The following is a 22,900-nucleotide window of genomic DNA, read 5'->3' as shown; positions in this document are numbered from 1 at the left end:
TGACTTTTATTTCGTTGCAAACAATATAGAGCCAAGGTAATTCCTGTTTCGACCCATCAACTTTAGTTTGTTAAAACACTCATTTCTGAATTTTAAGTCTAATACAAGCGTCAAAATGAAAAAAAGGAGAAAAACACAGAAAGATTTGATTTAGTGCCAGAAATGGGGCAAAAATAAAACCAATATTGTTGTTTGTTGATTAAAGAGAGTCAACAGGTTATTTTGAACAAGATCTTCTATGAAAGCTGATTGCACAAAATCAATATTTATGTCCTGAAGAGGTGTGGATGACAATGAGTTTTTCACAATATGTATGAAAGAAAATGCACAAGTCTAATACTTTAAAATTTCTGCATCAAAATTGATACATTTTCAACTCTAAGTTTGATTTTTAAATAAATAATTACATTTTAAGATCTTTTTTTCTGGGGGGGGGGTTAAAGTGGTTTCATTGTATGTTAATGATCTACAATAATTGATTCAATCAAAATTCTAACTATTTTTACTTTAAAATAAAACAATATTTACGGGATGAAATGGTGTCATGGGGGCAGAAACTCTCAAGTATCTTTATCCTAATAAAATGAGCATTTGGAGAGATGCATCAAAAATACATTTAGCATTTGTAAATTCAAGCTTGCATATAAAGTCACATTTATTAAGATTTTGCAAACACATAAATTAATGGAAGTGAGTGAGGTGCCCTTTAGCAAAGGTCTATTTCAGCAGGAATGGACGCATTTGAGTCTGATTGACAGCTGTGCACACATGCCCGCACTTTTCAAACAGGCTTTAAGGTTACACAAAAATCACACACACACATAAACAGACAGAAACATCTGTTATTGAGGCAGCAATTAAGCCCAGATGGACCCTGAAGGGTAACGGTGTCAACAACGGTGAAGACCACACACTAAATACACCGGGCCCTTTCTTGACTGACTCCTGGGAATCCAGAGCAGTAAGTGGGTATTAACCAAGACCACAACCTGTAATTGTTGTCATAATTACACAGGAAGGGCTTTTATTTATTTACTGATAATACATGGCATAATCTACAAGAGATTTAGGTCAGTGTACTAAAATGTCAGCTGCTCAAATGTCTCGTTGGGCTCATGTACCAAATGCGTACACACACCAGTAATATGCATTGTGAGCCCAAATTTTTTTTTTCCTATTATCTACACAGCAAATGTGAGGTAGAGCCTAAACATAGAAAGTGAATTAATATACGGGAATTAAAAGCGAAGAGATTTAGCTTTGATGTCGAGCCATCAAAGGCATCATGAAAGTGCAATTCAGAGGGGCAGTGTTGCACTCTACTGTATTTTTAGCTGCAAGCCCAATTTAGACCACTCACATGCCGTGGCTGTTGTATCTCCCTTTATTTGGTGGGGGCGTTGATGGAAGTGCTGCTGCTGCTGATGAGGCTGTGTTGTTTTTGTTCTATGGTGGCACTTTGGGAGGAGCTGGAAAAGAAAAAAAGAGAAAAGGTGTCAGGGAAGACAAAGATTGCTTGTGTGCTCCTGTGCCTTTGTTTACTAATGAAAGTGTTTGTGTCAGTTTGTCCTTTGCAAGCCTTCATTTCTGCGAGAAGAGAGCCCCAAATGCGTGGCCCGTACCTGCCTAAGCAAGTTAGCAGAAAGGCCTGCAGCTATGAAAGCTCAGAGTTAATACTGGCCCAAATGAAGACTACACCGTCTCAATTTTGTCCTGGAAACCTTGGAGTTTCCCCCCCTCGCAAAACCTATTAAAGAGGACGCCTTAGCTCCACAAACCCGAACACACCTGTTCTCCTGTCTTATACTTGCTGACACAGGCATTCCTCTAACAATTACAGACCTTCTACCCACCTTCTGGCAGGACAGACGGATAAGGGATAATTCCCTCTTTGTAGTTTCACCCAGATAAAAGGTGGTAAAGGTATGTTACATTTCCAATGTACGGCAGTTCAACGCCTTTCAAGTGTGTTTGATGTGCGATTTGTCCTGGCAGATAGCATTTGTGATAACTCACTGGCTTAGATGGGATATGCACCTCTGCCGTTTGTAGCGTTCGGTCCTTATCGCTGGTGAGGTTTGTGGAGATGGAAGGGATGACATTTTATCAAAGTGAATTCTGTCGGCTTGCTCGGCTCATTTGGGTCAATTAGAGGGAACTCATTATGCATTGTCAGAGTTTTGGGGGCAAAGTGACAGTGGACCACACAGAGTTGCAATTATCTGCCAGAGTGTGACATTCAGAAAATGGGTAAAAATGTTTGTCACGAGGCGCTTGATAACGCTCATTCTGTTTTTAAAGGCGAGGCTGAAAAGAGCATCGTTTGTAACTATCTGTGTGCTTTGATTATACTACAAAATACTTAACCTTTGTCAATATTTTTAAAAAAGGGTTTTGTCTTAAATTGCCTATTCTTCCACTTATTATTATTATTACTATAGTAAGGTAAAACCTTAGCAGTAAATAATCTTTCAGATAATATAGTCGTTTATTTTCAAGGCAATAGCTGCATTTATAAATGCAGTTTTTGTCTAACAAGGACACATTTTCTTACTGTTCGTGTTGAAACTAGAACAAAGATGTTTTTCTGGGCGCCACTCTGCAGAGTGAAAAACACCTTGGAAATGGGAGATAATTGGAGATACTTTTAGGTAATAAAGAATCATCTTTAAGCTGTCATGATGAATGGAAGATTTATGCTCTGACATAGATCTGCAACAATGCATGTGCTGACAGGTAAAGTAAGTGATTAGCATCCATCTTCTTGCCTTCTGGAATTATGGGAGTCAGTGACCTCACTGGTGTTGACTAGAAGATTTGTTATTGTTTTTCACGTTCTTCTCAGACTTTTATAAGGTTTTGATAGTCATGCTTTTAGAACTAAATTGTGTATTTTCAAACTGCACACAGAAATAAAGCTTAACGTTTCTTTTAATAATAAATGGCAAAGGTTCAACTGGTCGATGACACTTTGACTTAGAATGACATTTATATTATGGATCTCTATGATACACTCAAAACTGAGTTTAAAATACAAAAAAAAGTGTTAAAGTAATATGAAGGAGAAGACTAATAAAACATTTCATTTAAAAAGTACCTTTGAAAACAACCAAGGACAGTTTACATTAGATAAAAATGCCATTTAAAGCAAGACATAATTAAAAAAAAACAGGTGGGATGAAACAAAAAATTGACTAAAGCTTAAAGTCAAGGCAACGTCCACTGGATGAGTATCTTCATGAATGAATGAATGAATGAATGAGAGAATTCCAATTTTACAAAACAAGCTGGTCTAAACAGTTTAACTCTGTGGTTTGACCATGAATTGAGTGACCCCGCCTCCCCACTGGCTCCAAGAAGCCAAAATACCATAGACTTCTATAGAGAATTAAACGGCTATTTCTTAGTCATGTTTGCTAGAATAACTATTCTTGCTCTGCTGCCTTTTTTTTTTTAAACCTGGTCTTGATATTTTTCCCTGTAGTGCAAGTTAGTCAAGTTATAAACTGGCCACTAAGATACCTCAAAAAAAGTAGGTGGTCCTCGCTGGCCTAAAACGTCCAACATTAAAAATGATTGACAGAATTTGTGTATTCTGGTTTCAAGTGGTGAAGCTGTGGACTTCCATCAATTCAGTTCAGTTTTTTTTTTAAATAGCCTAATATTATAACACATTTGTCTTAACAGGCTTCAATAATTGTAGAAAACATAAATTCAATTATAAAATACAGTAGCTGATTGCTATCCTAGAAGGTAGGTAGATGATGGGAGCAGGCATTTCACTTCCTAAATAATTATATAAATTGTTGAATTGAGTTAAAGCAAAGGCAAAAGAAAGTGACATGAGGATAAAGAATGTTCAAGGACAGTAAAGAGGCTGTAAAACCACATGATCCATTAAACTGTGCTGATGTTTTTTTTTTCTTCTGGCTGTTGTCTTACCCCACTTTAATATATCACAGAACATTGGCTTTTTTTTTAAATTACATTTATGCAAAATAGAAAGAAAAAAAACTCCCAGTTGTCACAACATGCTTGTTAAGGCTGTTTTTGAGCTGAGAATCCAATTTTCTTCTCCTGTCAGACAGTAAAACAGGATTCCTTTTGTGCTCTTTTTCATAGGGTTAAACTATTAGAAACGAGTATGATTTAAGTGCGCATCTAGCTTGGAATGCAAAAAGTAGAATTATGATTGCTATAAATTTGAACCAATTTTCAAGCAAAAAAACTGCCATGTATGATGAGCCCCTAGTGGTTACCTGTCGAGCTGCATCTGCCTCTCCTCTTCAGAGCTTTTCATGGTGGAAACTGAATGTTTCTACCTTAAAAAACAGAACATGATTAAAATAAAATTTGAATTAAATCAACCAGAGTCAAACTTGATTTAAACATCTGTTTAAACCGTGCTATCTAGACATCAGACATCTCAGTTTCTCCACACACAAAGTCAAAAACCTTCTACATGAATTTACTGATATTCTGGAAAACTGTCTTGCTCCGATGTCCTTTTAGATGCATTTTAGGGTCAAACAGGTCACCTTGAGCTTTTGAAGAACACAAACACCCACTCTATAGGATGACTGCTGCTGAAGACCTTTTTAGATAAGAAAAATGGAAACATCTTCCAACACGTGACCCTCTCCAAGCTACAGCTTCAACTCTCATAGCCTGATGTACTTTTCATATATTGATGCCAACCGACAAAATCCAAGGCTGTGAGCAGTTTGAGTGTGAATCTTCTGAGGAGTTCTCACAAATTTCTCCTCAGAGACTACTTTGTTTCTGATATATCAGCTGTAGCAGTAATTGGACTTATCGTCTAACTGTTAACAGAGGTGTGAAAGCTCCAAAGTTTGATGCTTTCTTCAACCTAATTATATCTTTCTGCTGCATCTAACCGTTCTCAAGAACAAAAAAAAACAAAACCCAGGTTTGTTCGGGTTTTTTTTCCCTCTGTTGTCAGCTATTTCTGTTCCACAATGGATGCAGCCAACACATCACATGCTCTTTGTGAGGTATGTTAAAGGAGATTGAATACATCTGATACATATAACTGAATTTGGTTAATATTTATGCCAAAGTTTACAAAACCAACAAAAAAAGTGCCATTTTTTTTCTCTATGTAGTCTAAAAAATGAATTAGCTTCTCCACTTCAGTCTCATCTGTCTATTTATCGTGGCATGTTCAGGATTTCAGGAGGCATGCCTCCTGTCTGAACTTGAGCACTTTCAAAAAAGAGAGTGCCACTAATCAGAAAAGGAAAAGATGTGGGAAAAAATAGTTAGACAGCTAATTAGTGAAAGTGAAATATAATAAGCCATCGGATCAACATGGCAACCAGAGAAAATTAGCTTGATTTTTATTTTATTTTTTCCAAAACTAGAGAAAATATTTCGTCTCCTGTCATCGTCAGAGCAGAGTTGCAGCTTCTTTAACTCAATCTTCACCATACATTTCCTATCGTGTGGTAGTCGTACTTTTCTACAGTTGCTGTTGCTACCATAGACTGGTGGTTCAAAGTGTGAGTTAAATTTTAGTTTGGTTCCTACAATGCCCTGTACAAGAAGGGCCAAAGTTGCTTTCACCATGTTGGGAAACTGAGGTCCTTTGGTGTATGCAGACCTCTCCTAAGAACTTTCTTTGTCTATGTAAAAGCCTCTGCAATCCACCACGCTCTGGTCTGCTGGGGAGCTGGCAGCACAGACCAGGACAGAAAAAAAAAGAAACACAAGGTAGTCGGTTCTGTCATGGACTCTGAGGAGGATGTTGGCAATCCTGAGCTCCATCATGGGCAACAGCTGTCATCACTACATTAGACAGTGGAGGTGCTGAGGAGCTCCTTCAGTTGCAGACTGATCAAAAGATCAAAAGGGAGGGGTACCGCACGTCCTTCATTCTGTTACACTCTACAACTTTACAGTCTAATAACAGATGCAAATAACCATTTGTTGCTGAAGACATATGCTCTACAGTGCTGCTTTTCTGGTTCTTTTGTTGTTTATTTTCTCTGTCCACGCATGTGAAGTGTATAGAATGAGAGATTTTTTAGTTGTAGAATTTTATTTTTATTTTTTTCCTTCACCGTGAATTATCTTTGCATATTTTCTTTTCTTTGCATCTTGATGCTAGATCCCCAAAGTTATTGTGACAGTTGAATTTCCCTACAGCAAGATAAATAAAGTTTATCTTTTCTCACAAGAATTCATTCTGCTGAGCTCTAGTTGCAGACCAAACAGGTACGCTGTTGGTCCAGGAGCAGCTTAATCCTGGTGCGGCACAGAAAGGGTGTGAATGTAGGCAGAACATGTAGCAAACCGAACAAAAGAGTAAGTGATGTAAACAGAAAAGGGGGAAAAACATCAAACTACAGGAATATGAAGGAACTTAAATGACAAAACGGTTAGAAATTCCCTTTTCAGTAAACACATAATAGTTAGAAGGTAATATTATTAAAGTATAGTTATGGACGGCTGGAAGGACGAGCTGTTTTCTTTCCTTTTGCCCTTTTCTTTCTGCTTATTTTTTAGATTTTACTTTAACTACACTCGCTGGATCATCTTTAGTGTGAAAACCAGTTTAAGGTGCGCTTGACAGCTGTGGACATCTCTACCTCACATGGGCTTGAGCTGTACATACAGGGATACAGGAGACTCATTTGAAAACACTTCTGCCTCAGCGTTTTGTCAGCTTGCACTCCAGCTATATGTTGTTGTGACCTTTCAGAAAGAAAAAAAAAACGAACTTTCAAAAAAGGTTTTGTTACAACTGTTAATGAGCAAACACTGCGGAACCACTCCAACATGTAGAGAACTGTAATAATGGGGAGTATTGGCTTTAGTGCTTTAATCAGTTCAAGGCAAACAGTATTAATTTAGCACACAAGGGATGGTTCAAAACGATTTTTGACATCAATACAGATAAATCCATGACATTGACTCACACAGAAATATAGTGTATCTTCATTTTTTTCATCATTTAACTGGCAATTGTCAGTGGAAACACTAAAATAAGCTGTTTTTTAATCTTATTTAGGATTCCAACACATAGTAGTGATATATTTTGTGACTGAAACCTTATTTTTCTGTGCTTCCACAGTTTTCCTCCTTTGAAAGTGTGGTCCAAAATGCATATGTGCTCCTGTTTGAAAACATCTTGGCCTCTCTCATGGGGAAAATGCACGGGATCACACAAAATGGAACGCAATTACAGCCTCGCTGCGGAATCCATACTGTATCATGAAGGCATGCTGTTAAAAGTTGCCCTCTTTAATGCACTGAATTTCAAAGATGCAACATAAATCATTTGGATTTCCCACCCGCAACGTGGTAAAATGCAAATAACCTTATTAACAAGCTGGTTTTAATATGTGCAGCCTATGACCTCAAGAAGTGCAACTGACTTTATTGAAATGGGTGTCCCAAAAGACATCATGGGAATTTATTCATAGTGAATATGTTTTTATGTTATTGTTGTGTTTTTGCACAAAACAAAAACAGAGCAAGGATTGTAATTATTTGACATTTGGTCAGTTTTAGGTCTTGTAGGTAAAGCGTCCGGTTATGGTCAGGGAGTAAACATTCAACCTTTTTGCTGTCTCCTTATGAGATCATCCCTCTGACATCAAATTGACTTGGTAAGTTTAATATATAACCTTGAAATAGTTCATTTCATCACTGCTTTAATGCATTCCTATGAAGTTTCAGCTGATAAATGACTACTTGTGTTGTTAAAACTAATAGCAAAAGTTTTCTATAAAGCTAGTTTGGTTCCAAAATAATAGATAGATAGGATCAGATATGAAGGTCTGTGGGCACTCTAGCTTCCTCTCACAGTCCAAAACATGCTTCATAGGTGACTCTAAATTCTCTGTGCATGTGAGTGTGTGGCCCTGCAACAGACTGATGACCTCTTCAGGGTGGACACCACATTTGTCCAACAGTAACTGGATTGGGTCCAGCAACCATGTTCAGGGGTTCAGCAGGTTCTGAAGATTTAAAGATGATATTATATATTATTACACATGCAGAAGTATATATTGTGGGGATGGATGCCAGAAGAAAATAAAGTGAAATTGCTATTGGGTAACTAAAATCTTAAAAGTAAAGGTTTTCTGTTGTTTTAATTTTATACATCTAAAAGTATATAGTTTGAGGCTGAAGTCTTGAAGTGGTTTTGCTGAATACTAGTGTTTAAGTCTGGGTTATGGAAAAAAGATGGACCTAAAAGTGTGGAAAGGCAGATGAACATCACATTTTTGGACTGATGTCTCTTTCAAGGCTAAACAAAGACACCTAACAGTTGTTGGATCGTTTCTAACAGCAATTTGTATTTAAAATAGAATGTGCCATACAAATTACCTTCAATATTTGTCAAACGGAATAAACACAGACATGTAAAAACAGTTAAACATGTTTAACTTTTGTTGTTGAATGAATAAAAAGTAAGTAAGGTCTCTTGTCCGCCTCCAGTTACCTGGAGAACACACCTGGCTCCAGTTGCTTTTATATTCTGAGCTGCATCACACAGGAAGTCAAAGTGTTACTCTTTAATTGAAATGTGTTGCAGGAAAAGATTCCTTACATTTTAACCTAATTAGATTATCACAAAGATGTTAAAAATCACACAACCTGCTTGATGGTCGTCCTTATTACTTAGTTCGAGTGAAGTTTTGGAGAGCCCTTTAACTGGAAGTAACTATCCAGCCTTCAGCACAGCGCCATGTGATGAACAGGAGTTCACAGAATCAAGATGTTTGGGGATTTTCACCTCTGCACGATGGCACAATGAAGGAAAGCCTTATTGTGGAAACCAGCTGGCTCTGCTCCCGCACACATGAACAAAGGCTGCTGGAACAACAGCGCTCATATTCTAGTTATGCTGCGGTTTAACTTTCACATAGTCTTTGTTGATCCAGAGACTTCCAACATGTGGCCTGGGGCTAAGGTGTGCAGGTTGAATGTGACTAGAATTCTCTGATGTCTTTATTTTTTGAGAAGGCCAACTGTCAAAGAGGGGCTAGTCCGTTCAGCTGTTGGTGAAACACAATCCTTCAAACTCCTCAGTGGCATGCACAGAAAGGGGGAGAGAAAAAAAAAAAGTAAAAGAGGGGAAAGGTCTGCTGCTCCGTCTGGCAGAGAGATGATCGCCCTGGATGCCCTCAGGCTCCGTCTTCGGCTCCACTTCTCTGTTGTTCCAGTTTACACTCAGGAGACAAGTTCAGCGAGGTGGCGGCCGGGGCAAGCGAGCGCATACGCACACACAAAGGATCATGGTCCTTTCTGTGCGTCCGGCTTTAACTCAATCCATCGCTCCTTTTCATCAGTTCTGTTCATTTGTGTTCTGGTCTCTATCTCCAGTGTTAACAGGACAATTACAAAGGCCAGACAGTCAACAGACACACACAGATGCACACTGATGCACACACCCGGGTAATTAATTGGTTCCATTGGAGCCAAGAGCTAATTTACTATCATTCCTGCCACATTTCTTCAGATACAGAAAGACGACTCATCTCCAGGCAGCTTCCTTATGGCTCCTTCCCATCTGTGGGTCCCTTATGTGCATGTCCGTATATGTACGTGTGATTTTATTATTTTTTTTTGCAGAAGAGGTGGTTGTTGTTGTTTTTCAGGCGTATAATTACCCTGCCGTGTAAGTCAGGCAGGGCACTAGACTTGTTACGTTGGATGTTTTTATCGCAGAAACCATGTAGGTTGTTTTTATTCCCCATAGCTTGCCTTTTTGGTTTGTCACAGAAGGACCGTGATTAAAAAAAAAAAAAAAACTTGTTTCGTTATTTATGTTGCTGTAAAGGCTGGACAGAAATTATTGAAAGAAAACTTGTTATGGCATTTCTAGTGTGGTTTCAAGAAGTTACTTTCTGATAAATGAGTTGCTGTGCCGTACGGCATCAAGGCATTAAGTAATTATCTAACTATTAACAGAACACTGAAAATAGCTGCAAACTCTCTGAAGCACCATTACATTAAAACTCATTTGTCAATTTGACAGTCAGCTGCAATAAATTCGCGTCTGTTAATTTGAAAAACATGTTCTAACTACCTCTTTTAATCCCAAAGAAAAAGTTAGGCACACTTTAAATAAATAGCATCTACTTTTGAGAGTTTATAATGCTTTTAGTGAAACAGTACATGTGGAGTACTTATCAGACTCGATTAGCAGTGCAGATCTCCAGCAGCAGGCGAATATTTACGCAAACTACAACTACCAGCGTCTCTTGCTAGATCTGGAAAAGATTTTATCTATTACTCCCCTCAGTCATACTGTCTCACTGGAGAAGCGTATGATTGATTGCAACGTTTATAATTGGATGATTTGAAACTGCAGTCTGCCGTGTTTAAAAAAAAAAAAAAGTTAGCACTCCGTGATTTCATATTCTCAGCTGAATGAGAGAAATTTACCCTTGAATGATTGTAATTTTCTTTTCATTTGTAGTCAGGCAAGCATCAAGGTAGCTTTGCTGTGACCTTTTTGAAAGTGTGGATCAGTGGTTTGGAGTTACAGTTGATGCGGGCAGATCAGTGAGTGCTGTCAGTGTTTCTTTAACTCTGAAGGCAGGTGTGTTTGTGTAAACGCAAAGTCTGTTTCAGACTTTTCATGTTTTCACAGCTGTAGACAGTGATAGTATAATTTTATGGCAAATCAGACTGCTGGCTACCTGTTAGCCAAGCATGTAATTAAAGCTTTAAAAACGTCAGCACTCCTCAGTAAAGGGTTTATGCACCCTATCCCTGCAGCCCCGGGGTAAATGTGCACTCTTGGGTGTCATGTTTGAGCTCTCTGGGCTAATAGTAGCTCGTTTGTTTAAGTCTCAAGTCTTTTGGATCAACTTTTGACTTTTATGCATTGATCTGCCTAACAAAACAATAAAGTTTTGATATCATATTTGTGGGTCAAGTGCAGAGAAAATTCACATCAATTGCTTTGATGGCAAGAAAAGGGATTCCACGTGTTGGAGAGCAGGGCTGGCAGATGTGGCAGGGTGACAACTGTGTCGACTTTGAGATAGATGTGGGGTCGGCGGTGACAGTCTTTGGGATTGTTCCTCAGAAAAGCAGCAGACTCTGGAGCTAAAATTCGCCTGTGACAGCTCTGTCCTGTGAAAAGCTTCGACACTTTGAGCTGCTAGTCTTCGGGTGTGGACGATGTGTCAAATGTGTCTTTTCAGCAGATCAGTGCCACGGTCAGGCAAAGTATGTCTTTCATCTTTTTTTTTTCCTTACTTTTTTGTCCCTAAGTGTACAGTCTGAGACATCGCTTGAGACTGCCAGCAGGCTGTTCATATGATCTAGACAGGTTCAGCATGTTGAATGAAGGTAATTGCCACCAAAAAGTACAGTTTGTGCTATGTGTAGACTTAAATATCTGATATGAAACCTCTTTTTTTGTTGAATGCTGCGTTTTCGTTTCGGACTAAAAGCTGTTTAAAGCCAAAAACCTGTTCAAAACCACCAAAAATACTTAGAGTCCCATCTTCAATCATCTTTTGATGTATTGTAAAAGTGTTCCCAGTGGTTTTTATTTATTTATTAATTCCTTGAATGAGGAAAGCGACTATGTACATGGACCTATCTGTCTGCAAGTGAATGCATCAAAGCAGGGAGCTTGTGGCCTGCCTATTATAGTTTGTACGCAACAACAAGCCTTTTCTAACAGATTTTTTTTGTTTGCTCCTGATTTACCATGACTAAAATAAAGGAATATTCAGAAATGCAATTTTGATCTTAATTTTCTTGACACACTTCCTCCATCATGATGAAAATGCTACAAGAACATGTTAAAAAGACAGTTTTCCTTGGAGTGGGTCTTTAAGAACTTTAACTTAACTTAACGATAACTGCTAAATATTTTTTATCCACAAGCAGATCAACTCCATCTGTTTTGGAATCATTTGACTTTGTAACCAAAAATACTTTTCTTTCTGCATACACGACAAGCATAAATATGCTTCAATTGACCAACTTGGCTTGAGCCTGACCCACATCAGAAATAAACAGACTTTTCTCTCTAAGTTAAGCTGTAGCAGACCTTATGTAATGTTTTTGGCTCACAGGTTAAATCACTTTCAGCAGTTAGCAATCCAGGTCCTGCTGTTTATTGCTGTCAAGTGCAAAATGAGAGTGTTTGATGAGGACGCTTCTCTCCTCTGAAGCATGTTGTTTTAAATGCCACATACTGTTGTTGTTGAAACCTCGTCCTTTGTGGCGTGGCACTGCACAGACACACACATGCAGAACGCTTTCAGGCACAAGCGTCGGCTTGAGTGGCAGAGTGCAAGCAAGCCAAGTAAAAATGAGAACAGAATTCAGGGACCTCTGGGGACTTGGGGACGGGATTTGGTTCAAATTGGGTGTATTTTTGAGCGAGATTGTGGAGCAAGCCTGTGTGTTTTCTGCTGCGTGATGAGTGTGTGCAAGTGTGTGTGATCTGCGTCCCAGATTTATCTGGACCAAAGTTACGGTTGCATTTGGCCTTGTCATTAAGGCTGGGCCAAAAAAAGCTTTCCAACTGTGTAAAACAAAGCCGCTGCGGCGCTGGGAATGAATTGTGTTGTTGTTGCTGTCTAAAAATTAAAGCACTAAATGAGAGGCCAAACTGGGCAGGAGCACGATTCAGGAGTTGTGACAGATGACATTATCTGAAACTGACTCCTGAGATGTGTCCTGTTATCAGTTAGCCACAGTAAAGGCTGTGTCACATACTTCACTGAAACTACGTGGAGTCAGTTCAGCAGCAGAAAAGCTCCCTCCTGTTTCTCACGATCAGATCCTGGAATCCGTCAGCTGTCAGGCGTCTCTTTTCACCAAGAGAAGAAAATTCACAAAACTTCTTGCAGCTTACTTTTTTAATCTCGAAGTTCCAGGAGCGGAAAAAGGCTCCAAACATCATGCCGTCAAGGAATAAACACACATCATTTGTCTCCTCCAACTTAGATTTGTGTGCAGAATGGAATTCATTTGGCCTCAGAAACACTGTCTGCAGTTTTGGATTCAACATGAAGAACATGTAATCTCTCTCCAAATGGTTAGAGGTGTGAGTCTGTGGTTCAGAACAAACACAAGCAAACTTTTATGCTGTTTTTCACAGTAGGATAAGAGCACTCAAAAAGAGAAGTATTCACGTAATCTGGCTGCCTGTGACCAAAATCCAAATATTTCCTTTTGGGATTTTAAAACGTTTTGATTGTGAGGGATTAGTTACCTGCTGAGATTGTTTTTTCAGGTGGGTGATGCATTTGGAGAAAATGTGTAGTACTGATACATGAAAACATGAGGAAAAACTGCCAAGTAATCTTTAGTAAATTACAAGTAAAATGAAATAACATGCATCTCCTATGTGGTTCTCCTTTTCTTCTCACCTTCACGGATGCAGGAAGATTTACTTGATTTAGCTGCAGAAGAAAACCTGCAGAGAATAAGAAAGCCTGAGTGTGAAATGCATGCTTGTGAAGGGGAAAAACTGGGAGAGATGTTTACTCAGCAGTGTGTGTGAAAGGGAAGGGTGCAAAAGAGGACAAAACAGACTAACTGAGTTTGTGCACACTTGATTTACGCCCCAACAACCGCACTGTGCTCCTCAGATAAGGTTTTGAGACAAACAAGCAATCTGCTCCGAGTGCACTTTTCAATCCCACTTTTGGAGGCACAAACGCTTATTTCTGTGGAATTAATCTGCCCTCTGATCTGAGGGGGGTCGCTGGTTGGAAATGGCCCCGCTGTGCAGCGATGAGCCTTTGATGGTAAAAAATCACCACTCCATCTTTGTCTCTGTTATCTTTCCCCGAGACACCCGACAGGCCGAGGTGCTCTAAAAGCATAAACACTGAAGGAAAAGGTCAATAAGATGTGAACAAAGAGGAGATGGAAGACATTAGCCAAGTAAAAAAAAAAAAAGCTGAAAAGAAGTCAAATTGACCACTCTGTCAGTCAGGCTGTGTTTTATGCAGCAGTCAGTCACTCGGTCAGGCACCTCAGTAGCTTTTCTGTCTGTCAGTCACCTGTTTCGCTCCTTTTAGTCCAATTATTTGTCAGTCAGAGGACCATTGTGATGCTCACTTAACCGTTTTATGGGTTGTTTTCTTGAGTCACTCATCCTGCTACTCTCTGAAAGCTGATTTCCTTGAAATGTCAATCATTGTTTTTGGGTCCAATATCAATATAAACCAATAAAAGCGGATCGTCAGCTGTTCTGGAGGCACTTGTGTTTGTCTTCTGCTTTTTGAAGTGAAAGTTAAAAATGACAGCAAACAAGAACTAAGTTAAACTCCAAGCATCTCGATCAATTCCAATCCAAAGAGTCTGAGACACACAGCTTTATGAGACAGCTCAGTGTGTGTGTGTGTGTGTGCTGCGGTCTAAGACAAAGTCTGGGGGAGTTTTCCGTGTGTGTGTGTGTAAGCGCTGTCTGGCCAGAGAGAAAGAGCAGTGCAAGGGAGTGAAGTGTCCGTCATCACTGTGGTGTGACCCCGATCTCACACTCCCCTGACTGTGTTTGGACAGATGGATCATGGCTGCGGCACTCACATTTAACAAATGTGTTTAGACTCTGTGCGGGTGTGTGTGTGTGTGTGTGTGGCATCAACGTGTCAGTGTGATAAATACAAAGTCAGCATTTATTTGGGAGCCAATTTATTATGCATAGTCCAATTAAACCATCATGAGTTCCCCCCTCAGACAAAATCAATAGTGCTGTTGATATGATCCTCTCCACCCGTTACTGCAGGAAGAATTTAATTGATTAGTAAGCTGACACCTCCACTCCTAACCCGTCTGGGTGTGGGTCGGAGTGCATTGTATTCCATGCATGCCAGGGAATTTGTCATTATCTTCTTCTAGTTTTTGCTACAAGGTCTATGCATAAATGTTTAAAATAATAAGGAAAATAGGTCCAAGTACTGTTACAGTCATTTATAAACACCAATACATTCTTACACACAATATTACACTCAGTATTTACAAATACTTGTAAATTCTCACAGAAGTATTGTTATTAGGGGTGTAACGATTAATTTTAACAATTTGATTTATGTCATAATCTGCAGTGCCCAATACAATTCATAGTTGAAATTGGTTCGTTTTTAAACGGTCCGATTCTCTGACCTAAAATCGATTCAGGACATCCTTAGATAAAACTCAACCAGTGGGACTCAGAGATGGATACCTGGGTACTAAACAGTATTCCTTGTATTTCTTGCAGGTTCAACATCAAGTTTAAATGAAATATGTGTACAAACAAGTAAACAAAAAGTAATGGCAAATCCATTCACATTTTAGTTTCATCAAGTTCAGTCTGCTGTTGTTTTTTCTCACATCAAAATGATACAAACATTATTAGAACATTCTACCACACTGTATTGTCACGTCTTTGCTAAATTCAAAGTGTTTCCAAACATTGGACTGGAATGGTGGCTTGATCATTTTTTGCTGCATCACACTTGTGTTGTCCGCTGTGATGCACTTGGTCGTTTTTATGTTCTAGTAAAATAAACCTACTTCACTTCAGTCCAAATGATATTTTTCAATATCGATATAATCAATTTATTTGACTTGATTCAGACAGATCAATCTGGATTGTGGGAAAACAAATCGATTAGGTCAATTAATCGTTACAACCCTAAATGTTAAATACATTGTAGTCATTTATAAACACTGGTATACTCTTATACAATTACTACAATATACACCCACACTGTCATACTGTCTGTGTGTGATTGTAGTAGTGGTGTTTGTGTGTATATGGGTTACTGTAGTATCTGTGCTAGCACATAGAAGTGTTTGTGTGGGAATTTATGAGGGATGCAACGATTCACCCTCCCCACCTCAATTTTTGGGTCATATAGATTTGCTTCAGTTTAGTATTTGAGTATGACAAAACAACAAAAAAACTAAAAATTAAAAAACAAATCTTTTTTAAAAGGTTGCATTTTATACAGGAAGGCTGTGGGGCAGTGGTAGGGTGGCCGACCCCTGATCGGAAAATTGCAGGTCCAATTCCAGGTCCCCATAGCAGTGCTATTCATCATAGATATAGAAAATAGATTTGGTCATAATTTGAACACCTGAATCTGACAATAAGTACATTTTTCTTTTGGTAACCAAAACATAGCAAAAGTTTTTGCATTTTTTAAACATTTACTTCAGGCTTCAGTCCAAGGTCATGAATTGAATTTTTAAAAAAGTGATAACGCTAGTTTAACCTTGACAGGGAGATTTCTTTGGTTGCTGTCATTCCCCCAGGTTGCACACTTCCCCAGAAACCTCCAGCAATGAGAAAGGGCAGCCTGTGAGTATCCTGTGACCGGGGGCTAGATAAATATCGACAAAACACCACCACCCACCACTTGTTGTAGAGTGCTCTTGTAACTCCAGCAAAGATGGGTCTGTCAATAAAGGGATGGCAGAATAATAAGCGGACAATATTAAGGAACATTTCAGTCAAAATAGGAGCTTCTGCAAAATTGCAGCTGTAAACTGTTTGCTGCTCTTTACAGCAGTTTACTGTTAATTTTTCTGTGTCTGCACGTTACTGGGTTGCTATCCATCACAAAGTCTCTGGGTGATAGTGTGCTGGGAATGCCTCTGACTGTTTCCTTGTGTGGGAGAGAAGGCAGGTGTAGGTGGTGGAGGCTTGCAGCAATGCCCTGGAGATGATTTAGAGCTAAACCGGCTAACAGATCTAAAAGCTCACTGGGCTTTTTCCCGCACAATCGTGCCAGTTGTTGGCGAGGCAAAAAAAAGATGAAGATCCACAAGAAATCACGGCAGGAAAATGATCTCACCAGTCAGATGAATATTTTTCTAAATCCTCACCAGCTGTACTCCAGCGGAGTGACTGAACGTCGCATTAATCATAAAAGCGCATTGCTTAAGTTTATTGCATCTAAATTTAAACCGTATCACAGATTTGAGCTGTTTTAATTATTTCATGGTGCAGTGAGGTCTTCATGTGGGTTAGCTTTCATGCCATTGCCGGAAAAGAAATGTTTATTCAGAACAGCTGTAAGAAAATAAATGCTTTGTTAATTAGCTGGAAATAATCAGAGGGTTTTATTATTCAGTAATCAAGTCTTTTTAATTTAGTTTTGCCTTTGTCTTTTGTTGAAGGTCAGACATGCTGAACAGGGAAAGAGATATGGAGCACCAATGTTACTTTTATTAGATTTCTTTGGGAGTTTTCTAAGTTTTCAGTGTAGATTTGTATTCACTCCTGTTCAGTTTTTTGTTCATATTGTTCTTTTTATTTGTTAAATATAAGCTCTTTTCTGTCAACCTGCCTCCTTTGTCCTGGTTCCTACCTCCCACCCCCTACAGTCGTTAATTCACACGGGACCACAGCATGAACCAATCACAGTTTACTTTTTAGTTCATGTGAGTTTTCACACCTGCCAAACAATCTCTGGTTCAGACTAAACATCTCTGAAAGAGATGGGAAAGAAACACAGAAAAAGTCATACAGATGATCTAATGGTTCTGCAAGCATTTGCTTTCTGTTAGGAAAAATGTTCTCGTTGTTTCTGTCTTGTCTAGTGTAAACGTGCTGGTAATGCTGTTGTTCACGGCCGATCCAGACACAAAAGTCTGTCTTTCAACTGCATAAACTTCTCTCATCTTGTTGTTGACCTAGCAGCAGCCTGTAAGGATGATAAAGACTGATTCAGGAGAGCTTTGGTCACTTTAGCTACTTTAGCTAATTTATGTCTTCATCACAACTCCATTTTGACTCTCATTAAGGCCTAAAGTAATGCCTTAAACTGGATGGTAGACCAATTAAGCGGTAAGCCAATTGCTCAGCCTAATTTTTGTCATATTTAACCAGTGCTTGCACAAACTGAGCTGATTAATAAGTAAGCACATCATGCGGTCCAGCTGCAGTTGGGAAATAGAGAGAAAAGCTAAATTGGAAGCAGATTAAACTACGTCTGGTGTTAGTGTTGATGCCATTCTACCGACATTTTTTGGGACATAGTTTCTGCAGCAGTTTATAAGAAATTTATCTCTGAGTTGTGGGCAGGACTGTTGGCGCAGGGTACGTCCATCTCCGCTTTCCATCATCATTTTCTTTTCTCGCTCTCGCGCTAGCTTACAGCCCTACACACCCCCAACCTAACATTACCGGTGTAACAGAAACGACGAGCCATATTGGAGCATAGAGTTTTGAGCCAGATGCCAGAGGTAAACAAACCTCGTCTGAGCAAAGACCAACATGGATCTAGTCGTCTACAAGTGGATGCATAGGACTGGAGCAGAGCGAGGAGCTCATGGCCTGAGCCATGTGGGTTTTAGATCAGTTTAGGGTTGAGGTCAGATTTATAAAAAAGAGCCAACAATTGTCGCACCTTGCATTGGTGTTTTGCTGCTTGTCAGCTTTCCCTCTGAATGCACATGTGGTGCTCTGTCCCTGTGTTTCCAGAGCCACACGTGAATAACATGCTATGTTCTTCCTGATGCTATACACTCAGACATGGGAAAGCTGCTCATTTCCAATGGCAAACTCAACAAATAGTGGAGTGTTTTTACAAAGTGAATGCAGACATAGATGATTAAAAGGCTTCCTAACAAATGGTAGTAAGACGGATGTAGCTATAGACCAGCAACACATAAAATTGCTTTTATGTGAGGAAAACATTGTAAAGACTGTCAAGGCTACACACGGACAAAACAAACTGCTTGTAAAATTTCTAAAAGCAAGACATAAAGAGGCTAGAAGCTGATGTGTGAACTTGAAAGACAAAGGGGAAATGGAACAGAACGAGTCACTGCCTGTAACCTGCTTCCTGAGATGTCGATGACAGGAGCTTTACATTAATCTCCAGGGGATGACAAACCTTGCATACGTAAGTGAACTCCCTACCTCTAAGATTATGGAACATATTCATCCTTACCAAACTGAGAATCAATTCTCTATTCCGCAAAAACTGAAATAAACTCTCTTTGGATTTTCATTGGAGAGGGTGCAAAGTGAGGTGTGTCATGTTCCACCCCACAGCCGCTCAGGTTTAAAGGAAGATCTGTAATTCAGAAAGAAAAGGAGACGAGGTTTGTTTGTGTAGAGGAAGAGTTTACCACGCTTCTGTCTTTCTTTGTTCACATTTCTGTATTTTCATGCTCTTTTACCTCCACACAGCCAACAGAAAATGAGGAGTTTTTGCTTATTTCCAAGCTTACATTCGCACCAAATCAACCCTGTCACGGAGGAACTATTGTTCCATTTTTGCAGCATTTTTAGCTGTGGACCGGACAACAATCCCCATTTTATTTGCAGTAAAAGAAAAGAAAAACGAGGGTTCCACTAAAGATTAAAATCCGTCTGAATGATAATACCCTCCTTGCTTTTTTTTCAAAACCTCCAACATCTAATGACGTATTTATTCTTAGAACTCCTTATATTAAAAACAGGTTTATTTCAGGAGTTAAAATGATCATTTACTTGCTTGCATATAAGATCATTTGACTTCTAAGCCAAGAAAATGAACCCTGCTTGATAATATAATCACATACAAGTCAATTTGAAAAAGAAAACTGCAAAAAAAATCGAGTCATTATAATCCTCACAACAGGAATTATTTGTAATAGAATTACATTAACCGTTAAAAACTAATGATGTCAATGGATATCAATTCATTACCATAAAAATGCTGTGCAAACCCCCCGTCTTTATGCCGAAGCCAAGCTTTGCAGGAAGCATGAACCTAACTGTGTGCATTTTATAACAATCATATTTGGCAATTAGAGGGGGGTTTGATTATGAACAAACACATATCCGATTTTTATCAGCCTAAGAATTTAGGTGACCCACGGGGAGTGCAGCTCCACTCTGTGACGCATGCACACACACACACACACACACACCCACACGCCCCCACACATACACCCACACAGACTTTTAATAATGCAAAACACATGAATGCACAGTGCACATTTAGCTGTGTGTGCCCTCCATCATGATATACAGCGAAGCCTCAGCAGGGGGAACAGAGACCAGAGCAAAGGGCAAATAATTTTGGATATTAAGGGACACACACCTACACAGATACACACACTTGGTAGATTAGCTAATGCAGGCTGTGCGTGTGATTCATGCACATGGTGTCAGAGGTGGGATATCTCTCTCTTCCAATACTAGCAAAACATCCAGCTTTTTTTTCTCCTTCTCACATGGTCTGCCCCTCCTATTTCCTTTAGTTAAAGGCTTTTTTTTTGGCTGTTTTTCATATCCTGAAGTAAGATTGAGATTCTAAACTTTAAAGAAATTCTACGTTTCATTAAAGCACCTTTCTGTTTCTGTCCCACCAGGTGTGTCTCTCCAGTGTGCTTGGCCCTTGAGGCCTAAAGAATAGGTGAGCATACCAAGGCCCCCATGGGACGCCCTTTTATCCAGCATGCACTGCTGCTGCTGCAGTGCATGCTGGTCTTGCACACCAGAGGTGCGGCTGGCAGAAGAGGGCCCGTACTTCTACCTGAATCGCCCTGCCACAAAAAGGAGCACCCTGCCGTCCCTCACTCAGGTGGGTGATCACACAAAGAGCAGGATGGTTCAAAACAACAGTTTTATAGTGTTGATTTTTTTGTCTTCTTTTCTAAATCTACTATTTTTCTTCTAAATGAGAGAATAAAAATAATGGATTGAGACTATAGAAACTTTCTGGATCATTTCTTTAGAATATTTTCCTGTTGCTAAGAGACATAAACAACCTTGTATTCAGTGTTTTAGCTTTTCGTTCTGAACCGTTTAATGACCCAAGATCAAGAAAGTAGGTTTTTTTTAGAGCAAGTAATTTGTAGTTAGTTGGCTTTCTCACGGTTTATGATGTGTTGTTTGCTGTTATTCTTTTCTTTATATTCCTTAACATTTAGCATCTTTAGTGTGACTTTACATTTCTCACTTTAATTTCAGAAGGTCAAGCTAGTATTAATTATGAATGCACTGCACGCACCATCGAACGAATGAAAATGAAGGTTGTTTTCGTCTTTTCAGTCAAGCCAAATTCTCTTCCACATCAAAGAGAAGTGTTCATGAGTTTTTTCTTTGCCGTGGTAACCAATTCAATTCTTCACTTTTGTGTACAGTTATACCACAAACCACAGGATTGTTTTCTGCTAAACTGCAATCTTTTTTTCTTATTGCTTAGTCACAAAAAAGTAAAATTTCTGCCTAAACTTAACCAAGAAATTTCGAAAAACAGCTAGCAGTGATGCTGTACCCCCAAATAAAAGCAAAAGTTGAAAGAAAAAAAAGTTTTTAGTTTTCATTTTGGAAAGAATTTATTACTTTTCTAGACTTTTTCATTCTATTTCTACAAAGAAAACATTCAGACCCAGTCTCCCTCACACTTGCTTGCTGCAGTTTTAATATACTGCATCAGGTTTCATTGCTCCTACCCTTTATCTTACACTATTATTGAGCAAGTAAAGTTTAATGAAATGCTGGGAAACTTAGTCAACAGAATACCCGGAGCAATCAATACAGCACCGTCTACACATGGCAAAGCAGTAAAATGCCATTGAGCTGTTTTCAGTGCAGCAAAGTCCCAGCCAAACAATCAACATATTATTGTCTGGGTGAAACTGCAGGACTAAGGTCTTGGCTTGGATTATTTAGCAAAGCCACCTCAAAGAAACATATAAACCCCTTTCTTCTTTTCTTATCAGTTGTTGAACCTTCATCCTTTAAGCCTTAGTCACAACTGCCCTTAGGGGTAGATAGCCTATGAGGTTTGTGTGAGGGGAAAAATGAGCAAACCTGTACAAGGCACGCACGACATATCAAGGTTGTAGACCGCTCAGTGATGTTCATGCACAATGGACAGACATGTTGCGGGCGATAGGTCTTAACGAACACTTAAACAACACTTAAGGGTAAGTAAGGATTAAGTAGGTGAGAGTCACCACACACATGACAATGGTACGTTCCATTTTCATACTCATGATACTTATGTTTCTCTGTGACCCACTGTGACGACTTGCTGTCTCGCATTAGTCTGAGATGTGGAAAATGAAAAAAGGAATAAATTAGAGGATCTTTTTATTATTGTCTCTATACAAATAAGAAAAATAATATGAAACTCAGAAGAAGGATCAGATTCTCCTCCATGTTGGTTTTGGGTCATGCCATGAACATGCCATGAAAGTAAAATAACTAAGTCAGAGAACTACGTGTTATTTTTAAATTGATTGAACTCAAGAAAATGATTTATTTACACCAAACTAAATAATTAAGTTAGATCAATGTAAAAAGGTTTATCTTTCCAACTATGGCCCAAATTCTCTTTTTAGAGTGTATATTAGATTAGGCCAATAAGCTCCAGTGCTAAACATTTTGGCAGCATTAAATATAAGGTCAATATATCCATTGCTCAGTCATAATTACCTCAGGAAAAGAACACATTTTATCACACTTTAGTGTGTATTACAGTAATGACAGCTAATGAGAGTACAAATAGATTTATAAGGGCCGTCTGTTTGAGACGCAGACTTTCATTATCCTTGTCAAAAATACTTTTTCTGCAAACATACGTCTCCTTTTGGTCTCCCAGTGACTTGGGGGTTTTATAAATGGTTGCTGATTGCAGAATTGGAAAACTAATGAATGCAAGGATCATTACCATTAAAGGAAAAATAACTCATGATTGTTGGCTTCTTGCATAACAATTAGGTAGTCTGGGAAGGACACTGCCTCTTTAGATTTTGTAATGTTTTAAGATCATTAGTCACAACAGGTCACAGTGGGCAGTCCCAAGATTAAACCCCATTGAATGTTTAGAGAATCTATTTTTTTATGTAAGCGTTACACCTTACTAACTGTCTTACAGGGGTGAAAACAAAAACAGTTTACAACTTTGGTTGACAAAAGGTATTTTCATTCTGATTGATACCTCTTAAA

The 22,900-nt window shown here is 38.9% G+C and overlaps 1 protein-coding gene across 6 annotated transcripts in view; it reads left to right on the top strand.

The window, feature by feature from the left end:
• sema5a (sema domain, seven thrombospondin repeats (type 1 and type 1-like), transmembrane domain (TM) and short cytoplasmic domain, (semaphorin) 5A) overlaps positions 1-22,900 on the top strand; it is a 142,184-nt gene that overhangs the window by 12,478 nt on the left and 106,806 nt on the right. For 5 of the 6 annotated variants that reach the window (XR_013652458.1, XR_002292683.2, XM_004081015.4 and 2 more), the window contains exon 2: positions 20,314-20,525. Coding sequence is in view for 4 of the 6 variants with exons in the window: in XM_004081015.4 (XP_004081063.1) it covers positions 20,378-20,525 (148 nt within the window). In the remaining 2 variants the exon portion in view is untranslated. Of the gene's footprint in view, positions 1-1,780; positions 1,924-20,313; positions 20,526-22,900 lie in introns of those variants that run through there. The other variant, XM_078938996.1, reaches the window with a different exon arrangement.

The sequence above is a fragment of the Oryzias latipes genome, chromosome 20 (assembly GCF_053564925.1).
Source record: "Oryzias latipes strain Hd-rR chromosome 20, Olatipes_Hd-rR_3.1".
NCBI classification, from domain to species: Eukaryota; Metazoa; Chordata; class Actinopteri; order Beloniformes; family Adrianichthyidae; genus Oryzias; species Oryzias latipes.
This window is presented reverse-complemented; position numbering and strand designations above follow the sequence as displayed.